The sequence below is a fragment of the Xenopus laevis genome, chromosome 1L (genome assembly GCF_017654675.1).
Source record: "Xenopus laevis strain J_2021 chromosome 1L, Xenopus_laevis_v10.1, whole genome shotgun sequence".
NCBI classification, from domain to species: Eukaryota; Metazoa; Chordata; class Amphibia; order Anura; family Pipidae; genus Xenopus; species Xenopus laevis.
Genome location: NC_054371.1, coordinates 160,483,662 through 160,500,060, shown reverse-complemented (window position 1 = coordinate 160,500,060; position 16,399 = coordinate 160,483,662). Strand labels below are relative to the sequence as shown.

Below are 16,399 nucleotides of genomic sequence, written 5' to 3'. Positions count from 1 at the left end.
GAAAGGGAGCCCCCCTAAAAGAAATATTTGATCTGTCAATCAAAATCTGACTCTTGCATGAAGAAAGAATGAGAGAGAGGGGGGATAATAAAGAAAAACTTTTGGAAAAAGTACAGATTTTTTAATTTATTATACACTGAGGGGCCGATTCATTAACTTCGAGTGAAGGATTCGAAGGATTCAAAGTTTTTTTGGGCTACTTCGACCATCGAATGGGCTACTTCGACCTTCGACTACGACTATCGAAGGATTCGAAGTAAAAATCGTTCGACTATTCGACCATTCGATAGTCGAAGTACTGTCTCTTTAAAAAAAAATTCGACCCCCTAGTTCGGCAGCTAAAAGCTACCGAAGTCAATGTTAGCCTATGGGGAAGGTCCCCATAGGCTTTCCTAAGTTTTTTTGATCGAAGGATATTCCTTCGATCGTTGGATTTAAATCCTTCGAATCGTTCGATTAGAAGGATTTAATCGTGCGATCGAAGGAATAATCCTTCGATCGTACGATCGCAGAATTTGCGCTAAATCCTTCGACTTCGATATTCGAAGTTGAAGGATTTCAATTCCTAGTCGAATATCGAGGGTTAATTAACCCTCGATATTCGACCCTTGATGAATCGGCCCCTGAAAGTTTCTTATTTCAGTATGAAGAAGGCTATGTTAAAATTTAGATTTTCATGATAGCTCCTCTTTCAAAAAAAATCATTATCATTTTATAAGTACTTGGGTACCTATATGATGTAGTTATAAATGATGGTAACAAATCATAGTAGTATACCTTTAAAATGTTTCCAAATTGGTTTTCTTGAAATAATTATGCTGTCTGTTCAACAACTTACTTTGTGATCCATTTGCATCAAGTGTCATTCTCATACTTAAACCCATTATTCCACTTACCTCAAAACGTTTAATCTGAGCTCTTTGGAACTCCATCTTGCTCTCCAAATCACAAATTACTGCCTCTTGTCGGCTCACAATTGACCGCTCCACCATAGATTGTTCCAAATAGTCAATGCGACTCTGTGCCACCTGAAGCTGTTAAGGCCAAAAAAAAAATTAATGAGTATGGATAACTATTCCATAGTCAGTCCTACCAAATGTTTTTGTTGCTTGGTATTTGATGCAAGTACATGACTACCGTATTAGAGACAAGTCTGTAGAATGAATTAAGAGTTTAGAAAATTAGACCAAAAAAATAAAGTAAATAAATAATAATAAAAAAAAAATTAAAAAGTTATAATTTTTATTAGGACAATTAAAAAAACAGGCCAATGTTTCGGTCTCCTTCTTAGACCTTTATCAAGACCCATATATATATATATATATATATATATATATATATATATATATATATATATATATATATATATATATATATATATATATATATGTATATATATATATATACATATATATATACAATTAAGGAGTGTGACTGTTTCTGAACATATTTTAAATAAAATATGCCCCTGTAATATATCACAACTGTTTTTTCTGGGCTTTTCTTGGATAATTAAAAATATCCCCCCAAGTTTTTGGAAACTGTATGAAGGTGATTGGCTTGAAGTGGAACAGCACTATTTAGATTATCTCTCTCTTGACAATGATGTGACAGATTTGTTGCTAAACTGGTTATCATTTTGTACAACAACTGGCAATAATGAGCCATGATTTAAAATTAGTATTAACAAATTATCAAATAAAAATTGAGTTGTTTTTGTGTTATGTATCTGAGATATCTTCTGTATTGCCTACATCAGAATCACATGGAATATCTGAATATGTGTATCTTATTTAATTCTTATTTTTATTTTTCAGTCCCAGGGCCAGTGGAACTTACAATATATTTACATATTCTAGGGCCAATGTCATCAGGAATCAATTAACCTGCCTTCTACAAAGTACCCAGAGGAAACCTACAGTATGCAGATACTGGGAAGACATACAGACACTTTACAGCGAGTGATACGGTTGGATTTTAACCAAGAACCCCAGTAATGCAAGGCTGTAATACTAACCACTGATTAATGTAATAAAATTATTTTGTTCTCACAGTTTCAAGAAAATATGACCCCACTTTGAGGTTATATAACAATGAATGGAAGGTTGTGGAAAGATGTTTTGTTGCCCGCCAGCAGAGCTACAGTTATATTCCTACCTTTTATATAATAATAATAATATAAAACAGTAAAATAATAGGTAACCCCACCTTGTACCTTCACAAAACGTGCACAGCCCATCCTACAGTTAGCAGTACTGCTTAACAAAGTGACATATATCTGCCCCATGTATATGGTGCTGCCTGTGTTTAGCAGAGCTATATTCATAAGTGGGGGGGGGGGTTAAGGGAGACTCTTAGGTATCCCCTCTCCCCTGCCTGTCCCCTAACTTGCATATAATTCAGATTCTGGATATTCTAGCACACACCTGTTTTCCAGAAAGTTCTGAAATATGGAAAGACCATCTCCCATAGGGGCAAATTTACTAAAGGGCGAAGTGACTAACGTTAGCAAAGCATTCGCCAGCATGACGTCATTTCATTACTTCTCCAATTTACTAACGGGCGCTGGCGTAACTTCGCTAGTGAAGGAAATAGACTCTAGCACTACTTACTTACTTACTCCAGGCGAAGTTTCACTCTAGCGAAAGAGCATTACTTCGCAAATTCACTAAGATGCACATTATACTGTTCCACCAGACTTGCCTTCGCCAGCTCAGACCAAGCGAAGTGCAATGGAATGTATAGGGCTTCTTCAATTTTTAGTTGAAAAGTCCCAAAAAACGCTGGCATGTTTTAGTTGTTTCAGGGTGATAGGCTGCAAAAGTCCGTAAAAAATGTTTTGGGTACCCGGGCTCCCCCATACATTCCCTACCATATGGCACATAAACTATACACTGGGCACATGTGTAGGGCAATATAACAACTCTATTTCATTTTATTAAGGTTTCCCTGGGCTTCTGTAGTATAATGTATTTGCTGCAACTTATACGTCTATTCAACTTTAACTTCCCACCGTATGCAAATTAGTCAATGCTAGCACAGCTTTGCTTTGCTTGGCGCAGTAACGCTATTGCAACTTCGCCAGAGTATGGCGCCCTGGATGCAACTTTGGATTTCAGTTAATTAGTGTTGTCCTGGCGAATCTACGCCTGGCGAAGTGTTGCTATGTGAGCGAAGCCGTCACTGGCGAATTTTTGGAAGTTAGTGAATTTGCCCCATAGAGTCCATTTTAAACAAGCACAGTAGAATCCCCATTTTACATTTTTCAGGGAACCAGAAAAGAATGGTGTAAAATGAGGGTGTGTAATTCAAATGTTTCCAAATAATTTCCCTATTTATCAGTAATAATAAAAGAGTACCTTGTACTTGAAGTTAACTAAGCTGTATGAATCCAAATTGGCAGCAAAATTATCCGATTGGGTTTATTTAAAGTTCAAATGATTTTTGGCAGTTATGGTGATACAAATTACATAAAAACCCCTTATCTGAAAACCCCCAGTTTCCAAGCATCCCAGCATCCCAGATAAGGAGGCTGGAAGGCCTCCTTAAAGCAAAAAAGGGTATCTTTGACAAAACAACCACTTCGATCAAGATGTCAAACTTTAAGCATGCTTAACTGAATATACTATTATTTATAGCCTCCAGCGAACAAACATGACTAAACCATAATTTTTGACATTTTAATTGAAGCATGTATGAATTGGCACTGGGGTCCATAAACATTCATTTCATGGTTTGACATTGAGTTGCTTTCATATCACCCTGTATATAGACATCTGCTGTTAAATGTGCCTGCGTAAGTCAACATTTTTTTTAACAAATATTCATATTATTAATGTCAAAATATTACTGGATTTTCATTTGCAGGCTCCCATTGCACAAGCTGATTTTCCCCATAGCTGAACAAATAAAAATAGTCAGTTGTTGCTACTAAATGAAGCAAATACTAAGTAACTTAATAACATGTACTATCTTGAGACCTCCACGTGCCTTACGCGGATTTCACGTGCAAAAAAGATATTATCTTGAACAATATCTAATGACTAACAGGCAGGAGACAAAGAAAAAAGGCAGTGCTATAATGACATAAATGTCACTGCGATAAAGCCTGAAACATGCCATCTGTATGCTGTTCATCTATAAAACGTAAGTGCCAGGACTGATGAATAACACATTTGCAAGTACATCACCATAATGATGTATCACATAAACATCAGGTGTCAGCTGTAATCAAATTTTCATTTTTTTTCACCACGGGAACACTGTCAGGGTTAAGCACCTGACTTTCGCACATTTTCATAAATGTATGAGTTTGTATAAGAATTATTGAAATGCTGAAAAATAGATATGGTTTCTGCTACTCTACATGATGAAGTGCTGCAGACAGTTTAGAGTATAATTGTAGCAGAACTTATTTCCTTCATTCTGCTATTCTCCATCTTCAGGCAAATAAAAAAAAAATACGACACAGAGACAATATAGTGCTTATGGCCTTAAAAATACTAAATATATCTGTCCAACATCTCAAGCAAAAAATCAACATAAAACCAGGGTTAGGCAGTGGCACCACATTGTAATTATAGTCACTTTCCTCAGACCCGGAGGCAGAGCTCCTCTTGGCTGAAAAACACACAGTCCAGAGTCTATTGAAGTGAGCCTTTGCAACATCATCTTCTCACCTGTCCTTGGGATCTTGGCCACAGCCCTAAATTGCATGCATGCACAGCAGACTGAAATCAGAAAAGGCTCTATTTTTGCTTTACTGTACATGTGCTCAGCCCGGAACCACAGCAAAGATCGCACAGGGAAGGAAACAAATCGCAATAGAAAGGTTTTTCAGCTAAGAGGAGCACCAGTCCACAGTCAGAGTTAAGTGATTATAATCACTGGAGGGTGTCTAACAATTTGGACTTTCTTTGTCCTTTAATTTATATAATTACATAGAGGTTAAGACTGAACAAAAGACATGAAGTATGAGACCTACTGTTTTTAGGAAGCACCACTTAAGATATTTTTTATATTTATGATAAAACTTTTTACTAAGCAAAGTTCCCAATAGTAATACCAGGCCAAAGAGTCAGGTCAGGGTGTCCACCAAATCAATATACATATATCTTCAACTAAAATAGGAACTTAACCCCTGACTGGGGTCCCATGAGTGATCAAAAAATATTGTTAAAAAGGCAATATTTATTCACAACCATGCCTCTGTTTATAATTAAAACCAATTAAAAACATAAAGTAGTACACATGGGGGGAGGGATCCCTCTTAGATGCCTAATCACACAATCCAATATACAATCAGATGTGGGAAAATGCATGTGCAATTGTATAAACTATATACTTCATGCAAAACATTCATATGCAATAATAAATGGATTTATGCATAAACGTAGCATAGTATTATTATTAAGCATATATTAGCATAACAACATACATCACAAAGGTCTGATAGCATAATCACACAAAATTGTTATATGTGACTACTGAACCTGTTATGTTTTGGGTAGCCGAGGATGAGTAGAGTATAACAGTGCTTTACTAGCAGAGTCATGCAGGCATTACACAACAGTAACTTTCACTTTTAAGCTGAAGGAAGTATGCACAGTATAAGTCTTGAGCACAGTGACATCTACGGGCCATTTGTATAAACACCACTGATCCAATGGTGAAGTGTAATTATGTAGCTCGAGTCTGGTGGGCTGCCAGCACAAGTTAATATTGTAGAGGTCTAATGACACCTATATTATCTCGATTTTCCATAAATATATTTTGATATAGTGGCTTTATTGGTGCTCTGATGGTAAGCAGTGGGTTGTTATAGTTCTGCACTTCGTTTCCAGAAATGTGTTTCAGTGTAGTAACTTTATTAGTGCTCAGGCGTTAATGAAAGGTTGTTATAGTTCCAGAAATATATTCCAGTGTAGTGACTTGTATTAGTGCTCCACTGTACTCCGACAGCTGTTTCGCTACCAACCGTAGCTTTGTCAAGACCACCTCTTGACAAAGCTATGGTTGGTATCGAAACAGCTGTCGACTACACTCCAGCTGTTACTACACTGCAACACATTTTTGGAAACTAAGTGCTGAACTATAACAACCCACCGCTTACAATCAGAGCACCAATAAAGCCATTATACCTGAATATATTTTTGGAAAATCGAGATAGGTCTCATTAGCCCTCTACATTATTAACCTTTGCTTAATATATACAACTGCAGCCTTATTTGCTTTACTTCGTCTAAATGCAGCTCTGATGCAGGCATATGATAACCCAACATAATAACAGGTCACAAATCCACCATTCTTCAGTAATGATCTGAAATAACTGAGTCCTTTACAAGCTAACAACATCAGTCTATTTCTAGTTTTTGAACAGCAAGGTTGGAACCCATTGTTCTACAGGAGGGGTTGTCCATCCAGCAGGCCTCCAGTTGTTGATAAACTTCCACCATTCAAGATTGAATGGGGGATCCTGGGATTGTCGTTCTCTTACAGATGAAGGGCCATAGGCTGGAAATCCCAGTTCTAGAACACAAGCAAAGGTTTTTTTTTTTCTACCTCTGCAATTTTATGAAGACATGAGATTTAAACCTGTAATGCTAAAGCCAGGAATGCATTTGATTTTATGTTTATGCATCACCACGGATGCTATTTTGTACTGGCAAATGGGAAATGATAAAATTGTGATTGTTCATTTTTTTCCCTTTAAAAAAGAATGCGTTAGAAGTAGAGTGAGGCCGAAAGGCCGAGAGTGCATTATTTGCTATTCAACATCTATCACCTTATTCTGGTGGCCGTTGATGAAAATGACAGGTTACGCTGATTACTACAAAAAATCCTCTACAGTGAAGCAGCAATCAGGTGAATGGCAGGAAGGGCAAAAACACTTGTATTAAATGCCACTTTCTTTCATCAGCAGGGAAGCTTTGTTCTTACTATGGTGCACAAAAGAGTCCGGTATACAGCAAATAGCTGCACTGCAAATGGATGGAGAACTCTAGAAATCCCTGCTGAGCTGAAGCACTTCAGGGCTACTTTTAAAGCATAAAAGTCTCTTTTGGAAAGCCCTTATTCACTATACACACAGAAGGAATGTATAAGAGTCCACTGGGCCAATTGTCTGAAATGTAGGGTTATGAGCCAGAGGCAACCTGCTGGAATACAAATAAAAGCATAGAGACTCTGGATTACAGGACAGTCCTGACTTCCGAACAAAGTGATTGTTCTTGTTCAGTCTTGCAGGAGGCAAATGCAACAATATTACCAGTAGAATGTTGCATAGTGATCCACTGAGACATAAACATATCATTGATATTGCACTGTGTACTTTGAGTAGTAGATGCTATCAAGTACAGATTCATGCATTCGTAACAAAATCTTTTATTACACTTGACAACAGCCTTTTTGCTGGCATATAAATACCATTCTATAACAGGCAGTGAATCGATCGGATAATGTCACATTCTACAATCAGGGGTCAGTAGGTGATCAACAAATGAGTAGTTTTAAGTGAGTACTGACAACTTGATTTTGCCTGATTTTTTCATGAATATGAAGTCATTACTGAGTGCATAATCCTTGCCATTATTTGCCAGCAATACATTTACTGACTGAGAGAGCGAAAACAGATTTACATTCAAACACAGAGCGAGCTAGTAACACACAAGTTACCTAGAAAAAAAACATGCTGTATTCTGCCGGCTAAGTTTTATTGCTAAAAGCCACATACTTTGTAAAGATGCTGCAAATATTTGCTGTCATTCTGTCCATCATCTGGAGATTTACTGCATGGGATCAAGCCCTTTAGCCCATATTTGTGTTACTAGCCAGGCTAACTACAAATCACATGCATTTTCCAAATAACCTGTCATACAGTGTCATCCTAGAGAATGTCAGTCTTGAGTACTGGTTGATTTCTGACGTGTTAGAGTGTCACTTATTACTAGCAAATGGCATCTTTTCTAAATTGCTATCCTTGTGTCTGTTAGTATCACCCCTTGGCTAGTTTAATATGTTGGAGTTCATATTTTGCATTAATTTTGCCATCTGAAATATGTTGCTTTACCCATTCCTTTAAAGGAAAACTGCCACCCTTAATAAAATGCTCAGTGTGTATGTATTTTTCGCTCTGTTATTAATTGGTACTGTAGGTACTTCTCATGATCTGTTATCTTTCCACAGTCCAGTCAATAACTGATGTTATTTGTGTGCTCCTCAATCTGTTATTTGATTACCTCAATAACAATTACTATCCCTTATATTCAACAGTGTGGGAATATAATATGAAAAAAATTTAGGGGTTAAAGGGCTAAGAAATACAAACAATAAAGACCTATAAAAGTGTTACTTTCCAGGCTTTTTTTAGGAACATGCCATTATTACTTTAGAAGGTTTTTTGACATTAATCTAGCCTTTTAAACACCTCACTGTCCTCTATGTATTTTTTTTTCCCCTCTATGTATTACTTGTGTCAGCCTCAGCAATCCTGCTATAACAGCGTGATTCCCTTATATTATAATATTTACAATAAGTTATTAAAGTAGGCATTTTAAATTATTTCTTTTTCTCTCTACAGTAAACAAAACAACTGTAGGTTACTACTGCCCTTTTGCTTTCCTCAAAGTTCAAGGAACACCTTTTATTTGAGTCACCTTTTCCTGAATGATCTGCTTCTCCTTTTTAGTATCTTCCAACTTGGTCTGCAGGTCCCGAATGTGTGTGATATCATTTGCAGACTGAAAAACGAAAGACAAAACATTTAAATTGGATTAGAAATTGATGATTAAATCGCTTCCTCATGAAGATATCATTGTGACGTGTAATTCAATAATGTTATATAATATTTTATATAAAAAAAAAACTATAGTTTAGGAGAAGCTGGACTTCTCTGAACTTGCACCTGAAGGTAAACTGCAGATTTATCCTAAGTAATCCTCAAGTGTTTGCAGGTTACATGTTCTGGTGGGAGCAAAAGAGGAAATAGGGGCATGTGTAACTAGTGATATATAACTGAATACATTGCTAAATTGGAATTTTCAGCCATTCTACAAAAGAACTTCCAATGCCTTTTTTATATGACATCATATCAATAGTATCCAATATACTATAAGTGATTTCATCAAATAATTGTTTTATTACATGATCTGAATTAGTCCTTGTTGGACCTTGTACATCAGACATTTGGTTAAGATGTAGTTTAGCTTAGGTCAATTACAAAAATATTGCTGTAACCTTAGTTTCAACAATATATAAATACACTCACACCCAAATCCTCTGTTTGACCTTCATGCTAAGCTTGCACTAATATCTAGAAGAACAAATTGTCCCCAAATCTCAACCTAACTGACGTTCAGGCTGTGCCACCTAAGCCAGGTCAGTCCCCAGTTTAGGAACTCTAGATCACACATGTGCCAGCATATTTACCCTGAACATGTTATTATTGTATTGAAACAATTGTAATTTTTTAAATAAATGTGCTAACCAAATATAGTATGCATTTTATGTAACAGATCACTATGTAGATACCAAAGAAACTTTGTTTTTAAAGATGAACCAAACCCTTAATTATAAAAACCCCTACCCTACATAGACCCCCCCCCGCTTGCCCCCAGCCTAGGTGTTAACCCCCATAAATACCCCTACCGGTTTACTTACCCCTTGGTGCAGATTCTGTGCAGCAGAGTTCACAGGTGCCACCTTCTTCTCTTCGGTAATCTTCGGGTTGACGCATGCGCAGTTGTCGCAAACCGGATTATTGCTCCAACTGCGCATGCACCAATATGCCGCTCTCTTCCCGAAGATTAACGGAGAGAAGAAGATGGCGCCCGGGAATTCTGCTGCACAGAATCTGCACCGAGGGGTAAGTAAACAGGTAGGACCATTTACCAGGTGTAATACCTAGGCTGGGGGGGAACAGGGAGGGGGTCTATGTAGGGTGGTAGGGGTTTTTATAATTAAGGGTTTGGTTCTCCTTTAAACAATTCTTAAAAAGAAAACAAAAAGTGTATGTATGAAACGATATGCTACATACATATACTCTTAAAATTGTCACAGAAAAGAAATTAAAATAAATCTTATTGGGTTAAATAAAATCTAACTAAAGAAATGTTATCCCATACACCTATTTATACTGTGCCTTTGTCATTTTCTGCCTATGTATAAATTCCAAGATTTATACACACTCAGCTATTCTTATCTTTTGTTTATAGGAAACAAATATTTTCCATAGCTGTACAAAAAAGAGACAATGACAACACACATATTAAATACAATAACAAAATGTGATACAGAGGGTACCTGCCCAGTAGAGCATTTAGTCTAAATACATTTAAGTAAATAAGATAGGTGTATTTGTTCAAAAGTGGCAAATGGGTCTGCAATACTGCAATGGTATCAGTGTACATAGTGAATAAAGTAACCCCCCTTGCAAAATATAAGGATATTATAAATTAACGAAGATTCCATTACCATATAAAATCACACGCCCGAATGTTTTTATACAGGTCATGGAACTCCAAGGTGACTTCTAATATCCTCATATTTTGCAACAGGGGGTACTTTTTTTTATTATAATATAATATAAGTTTCAGTGAGTCATGTGACAGAAATTACATCACTAAGTTCCGATTATAACCAGAGGCATCAATAAGCACCATTTATAAGGATATTATTTGTAGGATATTCATGGCTCTTGTGTAAATATATAGAGATAAATGCAATTGTGAGAGTGGGATAAGAATTAAATAGGCAAGAGAGAATGTTACATTTAGCGCAGTTAAGTAATTCAGAGATGTAAAACAAAAACATGGATATTGTCATTGATGAAATGATGTTAAAGACTTGGATGCTACATAAAATTTGAGCAAGATTGGTAGAGAAATTCAGAATGCACTTATAAGTAAGGAAGTAGTGGCAAAAGAGGAGCAGGACCAGTTGAGTTAACTAGTAGATCCCTTAAGGGTTTATTTATTAAAGGTCTGGAAAAATGTTTTCAAGGGTATTTTTCAGTCAAAACTTAAATTTTTTAGGTTAAAAAAACTCTTTTTTTTCAAAATTCTAATTTTATGAGATTTATTATACCCCGAAACTGGAAATAGCTTGAATCTGAAAATACTCCAGCTAAAACCTGTTGAGGTCATGTAGAAAATAATGGCGGATGTCTGTTGAACCATTTGAAGATGTTTGTAGCCTCGTGATGTTTGGGTTGCTTTTTGGTGGGTTTCACTCGAAAACTCGATTAATTAGAGCAATTCAAGTATTTGGGGTTTTCACCCTGAATTCACTGATTCAAGTTTTTTTATTATGAGAAATGAGAAAACATTTTTAGCTTTTTGTAGCAGCTCTCTAGTTTGGAATTTTAGCAGCTATCTAACTGCTAGAGTTCAAATTCATTCCAGCACTCAGAAACTGATTTAATGAGAGACTGGAAGATAAGTGAGAGCCTGAAAATAACAATATATTATAGCCTCACAGAGCAATAGTTTCTGACTACGGGGGTCAGCAAGTAAGGTTGTAAGTAAGTCACTGCAGTGGAGTTTAGGTCTTGCTGCATACAGATGGGCTTCGGGAAGGTAAAAGAAACAGAGATATTACTGTGTGCCATTAAGTAATTTTAAAGGCACAATCAGCATGTGTCATAAACAATGTGACAATACTCTATGGCTTACGGAAGTGGAATTTTAGGAGTAATTTGTAATAAATAAGGACCCAAAACAAGTAAAACATTGACCAAAAATAAAATGCTATATTCACTTTGCAAAACTTCAATATGAAATGCACATCAGCCTGATTTGGCGCAGCATGTGGGTGACTAAACTGGGCCCAGATCTGCCATTTCATGACCTTGCCAACCAAGCAGCTCTGGCAGTGTATGGCCGCCTTAAGACTTGGTCAGTCATTTCTTGATTTGATGGAGAGCTTGTAACTACTATAAAATGTACTTCCTCACCTGAGCAATGAGAGCCTTGTGTTTCTTCATTAGCTCATTCAAATCCTCTTGATCCTCATCAATTCTTTTCAAAAGTTCAGTTTTTTCACGCTGCAGCTGGAATAACTGCTCATCTGCCTGACAATAAAACAGTAAGAGATTATAAATATATAATACACAAAAGCCATGAATATCTTGTAAATTATATCCTTATAAACGGTGAGTAGTGATGTCATCAGTTATAAACGGTGAGTAGTGATGTAATTTCTGTCACATGACTCACTAAAATTTGTGTATTATAATAAATAAAGTACCCCCAATTGTAAAATATGAGGATATTATAAGTTACCTCGGAGTTCCATGACCTGTATAAAAACACTCGGCCTTCGGCCTCGTGTTTTTATATGGTCATGAAACTCCTCGGTAACTTATAATATCCTTATATTTTACAAGAGGGGGTACTTTATTCACTATATATTTCAGGAAAGGTTCAGTGACTATCCCCCAATTATTTTTATTCATCTAATTTAAAGGGGTACTTATACTTCTAAATTAAACGAATGATGATTGTGGTGAACAGTCTTTTTAGCCTGCCTGGTTATTTAGTGTACAAAAAGGGAAAAAAGTAAAAACAATTGTTTGTACTTTAGTTCTAATTATTGGAAGTGGAGTATTATACTCTTCCCAGGTAAACCCAAGCTAAACTCTTCTAGCAAGGAAGGTTGCAAGGGTAATAACAAAACAATGATACATTAGTGCTTTGTAATAAGAAAATATGGATTTTTTTATACATAAAATAACAGCATTTTCAAGTTCCATTTATTTTTATAAATTGTAAGCAAATGGACTAAAGATCAGCAGCAACATAACATGCTACATTCTTTCATCTGGCAATGATACCACTTCCTGGCTGATTGTCAACCAGTTAGCCAAGACTCACTTTCTAGGACATGTACGATATGAAAGCAACAACAAATCTGGAGTTGACCATTTGCATTCAGTCATTAAATTAACTAATTATGGAAGATCTGTCTTAAACCCTGGTATATTAAGTACTTGACATTATTGACTGTAATGATTATGCATTAATTATGTAGCAAGTTGGCGTAATAGCCTTAACATGTCAAATGGAATTTAGTAATATGCAAAAATAATATTGATCTTTTCATTTAAGATAATATACAACCATTTCCTACAGGTTGCATTATCATGAACTTATTTTATAATAGCATTAATAAAATGTGCTGTTCTGTATAATTTTATGGGCAGATTTATTAAGGGTAAATTCTAATTAGAATTTTCAAAAAAAAAAATTGGTGTCAAAATTCATGCATTCGAATTTGAATCCCCCAATTTGAATGTAAATTTAAATATGAAATGTATCACACCTCGACCATGGAAACAGTTTTAATTTGAATATTCGCCACCTAAAACCTGCCAAGTTCATTTAAAGTCAATGGCAGAGGACTGTTGAACCATTTGAATATGTTAATTGCCTTCCTGACATTCTAACTTTTTTCTAAGGGAAAACTCGATTTGATTTTAATTTTCGGGGTGGGACTAAAAAATGTTCTCATTTTTTCTTAAATAACCTCCCATTCGAGTTGTGAGTATATTCGAATTTATTAGAGTAAAAAAAATTCACATAGATTCGAAATTCGACCTTTGATAAACCTGTGTCAAGGATGGCTTTTTACTTTGACTGTAAAAAGAGAAGCAGAAAAGTGTACAGAATATTTTAACAATGACCTGCTGTACATATATTTGTAGACCATTCTTATACAAAGACATAAATGAGTTTTAAGAACGTAACGCTTGAAACTTAAGTGGTATTGTATAAAGTGTTTATGTGTCAAACTGTGGGTGGAATGGCTATTTGAAAGTGCCAATATACTTTCCTCTTCTAAGGAAGATTTTCAAAAGTTTTTAGTACTTTAAGTTATGTTTAAAGCTGTGGTTTTCAGACTTTTTTGGTTTAAATACCCCTTGGAGGTCCAACCTAAAGCTGGCCCCCCTTAACAAGGTTAGTGGTACAGTATATGAAAACAGTAATGTCTTAGCACGTTAGCTATAGCTTGAAGAATATCTTGAACAGGAAATGCCTAAATGACCCTGAGCTGGGCTTGTAGGTGTATCTAGGAGATCATGCTCTAGGCTGTGCATAGCATTCTTAGCTTACCACCCATGGCTCACTGAGTTTATTATAATGGTCTTGAAAGTTTTACAAGGGAAGATGGCATCATGGTTTTGCAGACAAGGACACATGAAAATAAATTCCATAACATTGGCAATACTTCAAGTTTTTTAATCAGTGTACTACAGAGAGACACATTTACAGAGATTATACATCAATCCCTGCCCCAGTGGAGATATCACATTTACAGACAGTAGGGTCAGTTTTATTAACTGTCTGTATGTTTTGGAGTGTGGGAGGAAACTGATGTACCTGTATGAGGCCTACACAGACAGGGGTAGCCAATAAAAATTCTGTGCAGATACTGCCCAAGCTGGGATCAAACTAAGGTCTCAGGTGCTGCAAGGCAGCAATGCTACCAAATGAGACACTCATATAAAATAAAACACTGAGTTTCTCTAAACCTATTCAGCTTAATAGTTTTAAAATTGTATAGTTTTATACACTTCAGGGATTGAAGATAAAATTTTGCTGTACGGTGCTTTGCCCTCAAGGAGCACTATACAAATAAAAATATACATACATACATTCATTCATCATCATTTATTTATGTAGCACCGGCAAACAGGGAATAAATGGTGGATAACAAACAAGGGTTTACAGAGTACAATAGGATTAGAGGGCCCTACAAATTAGAGTTTACAAACTAAAGGTTAAGGTAAAATTGAGACATTAGGATTTTAGAAACAATTTTGTGATTTACAGTATGACACAGCAATGATTGATTAATTAAGGGTACTTCGAATAAGCTTCTTTAAACACGTGGGTCTTTAAGGAGCGTTTGAAAGTCTGGAAAGTAAGAGAAAGTCTGACAGCTCAAGGCAGAGAGTTCCAGGGATAAGCAGAAGCCCGAGAGAAGTCTTGTAGATGAGAATGGGCACAAGTGATGAGAGGAGAAGCAAGGCGAAGGTCAGTAGAAGATTGAAGGTTGTGTGAAGGAGTGTATTTGGAGATCAGAGATGAAATAAAGGGAGGGGCTTCACTCTTAAGGGCCTTAAATGTAAGTGTGAGTAGTTTGAATTTGATTCTAGAGGAGATTGGGAGCCAGTGAAGGGACATGCATATGGGAGCAGCTGATGTTTAGTGGTGAAATAGATGAATGAGTCTAGCAGCATCATTTAGACCAGATTGGAGTTGTGAAAGCTGACTTTTTGGAATACCTGCGAGGAGTAGGTTGTAGTAATCAAGGTGGGAGATGATAAGAAACTGAAGAAGTGTTTTGGTTGATTCTGAACTGAAATATGGTCGTATTCGGGCAATGTTGCACAGTTGAATACGACAAGATTTTGCAAGTGTTTCGGTGTATGGTGAAAAAGACAGATGGGAGTCTAGAATAACTCCTAGGCAGCGTGCCTGTGTGGTGAAATGAAAGGTAGTGTTGTTTACAGGGAGTGATATCTAAAGGACAGGGGAAGATCTTGGAGGAAATATAATGATTTCTGTTTTTGAAAGGTTCATTTTCAGGTGGCGCTGTGACATCCAGGAGGAGACAGCAGAGAGACAGTCTGTAACTTGGCAAAGAACAGAAGGAGAGAGGTCAGGAGTAGAAAAGTAGAGCTGGGTGTAATCAGCATAGAGGTGATACTGAAGTCCAAACAACTGAATACATTTTCCTAGCGAAGTGGTGTAGAGCGAGAACAGCAGGGGGCCTGGAACAGAGCCTTAGGCTAGGGCCACACGGCGCGATTTTGCCGCGATTCTGCGCTGGGCGAGTTGCGAGTTACGAGTCGCTGCGGTTTTTAAGCCGAAATAGCTTTGTTAACTTTGGCGCTGGCGTCAATGCAAATCGCGGCGAAATCGCTGCGCTAATTCACACGCGGTGATTCTTTTTCTACTGTCGCCCGGAAACGCCCAGCGAGGCAACTTCGGGCGACAATAGAAAACGAATCGCCGCGTGTGAATTAGCGCAGCGATTTCGCCGCGATTTGCATTGACGCCAGCGCCAAAGTTAACAAAGCTATTTCGGCTTAAAAACCGCAGCGACTCGCAACTCGCAACTCGCCCAGCGCAGAATCGCGGCAAAATCGCGCCGTGTGGCCCTAGCCTTAAGGAAATCTGACAGAGAGAGGTAAAGTAGTAGAAGTAGAGTTAGAGAAGGCAACTTTAAAGGAACGGTCAGACATATAAGATGTAAACCATGAAAGAGCAGTGTCACGAATGCCAGCTGAGTAAAGTATGTCTAGGAGGAGTGGGTGGTCAACTGTGTCAAAAGCTGCAGAGAGATCTAAATGGATTAGTATGGAATAGCCAGTAGATACCAGTACATACATCATTTG

General features: G+C 36.9%; 1 protein-coding gene across 2 annotated transcripts in view; it reads right to left on the bottom strand.

Annotated features, from left to right (window-relative positions):
- Positions 1–16,399, bottom strand: part of LOC108715734 (unconventional myosin-XVIIIb) — a 292,122-nt gene that overhangs the window by 52,211 nt on the left and 223,512 nt on the right. For both annotated transcript variants that reach the window (XM_041566121.1, XM_018261163.2), the window contains 3 exons: positions 11,951–12,067; positions 8,655–8,738; positions 897–1,034 (listed from right to left, as the gene is read on the bottom strand). In XM_041566121.1, coding sequence (XP_041422055.1) covers positions 897–1,034; positions 8,655–8,738; positions 11,951–12,067 — 339 coding nt within the window. The remainder of the gene's footprint in view (positions 1–896; positions 1,035–8,654; positions 8,739–11,950; positions 12,068–16,399) is intronic.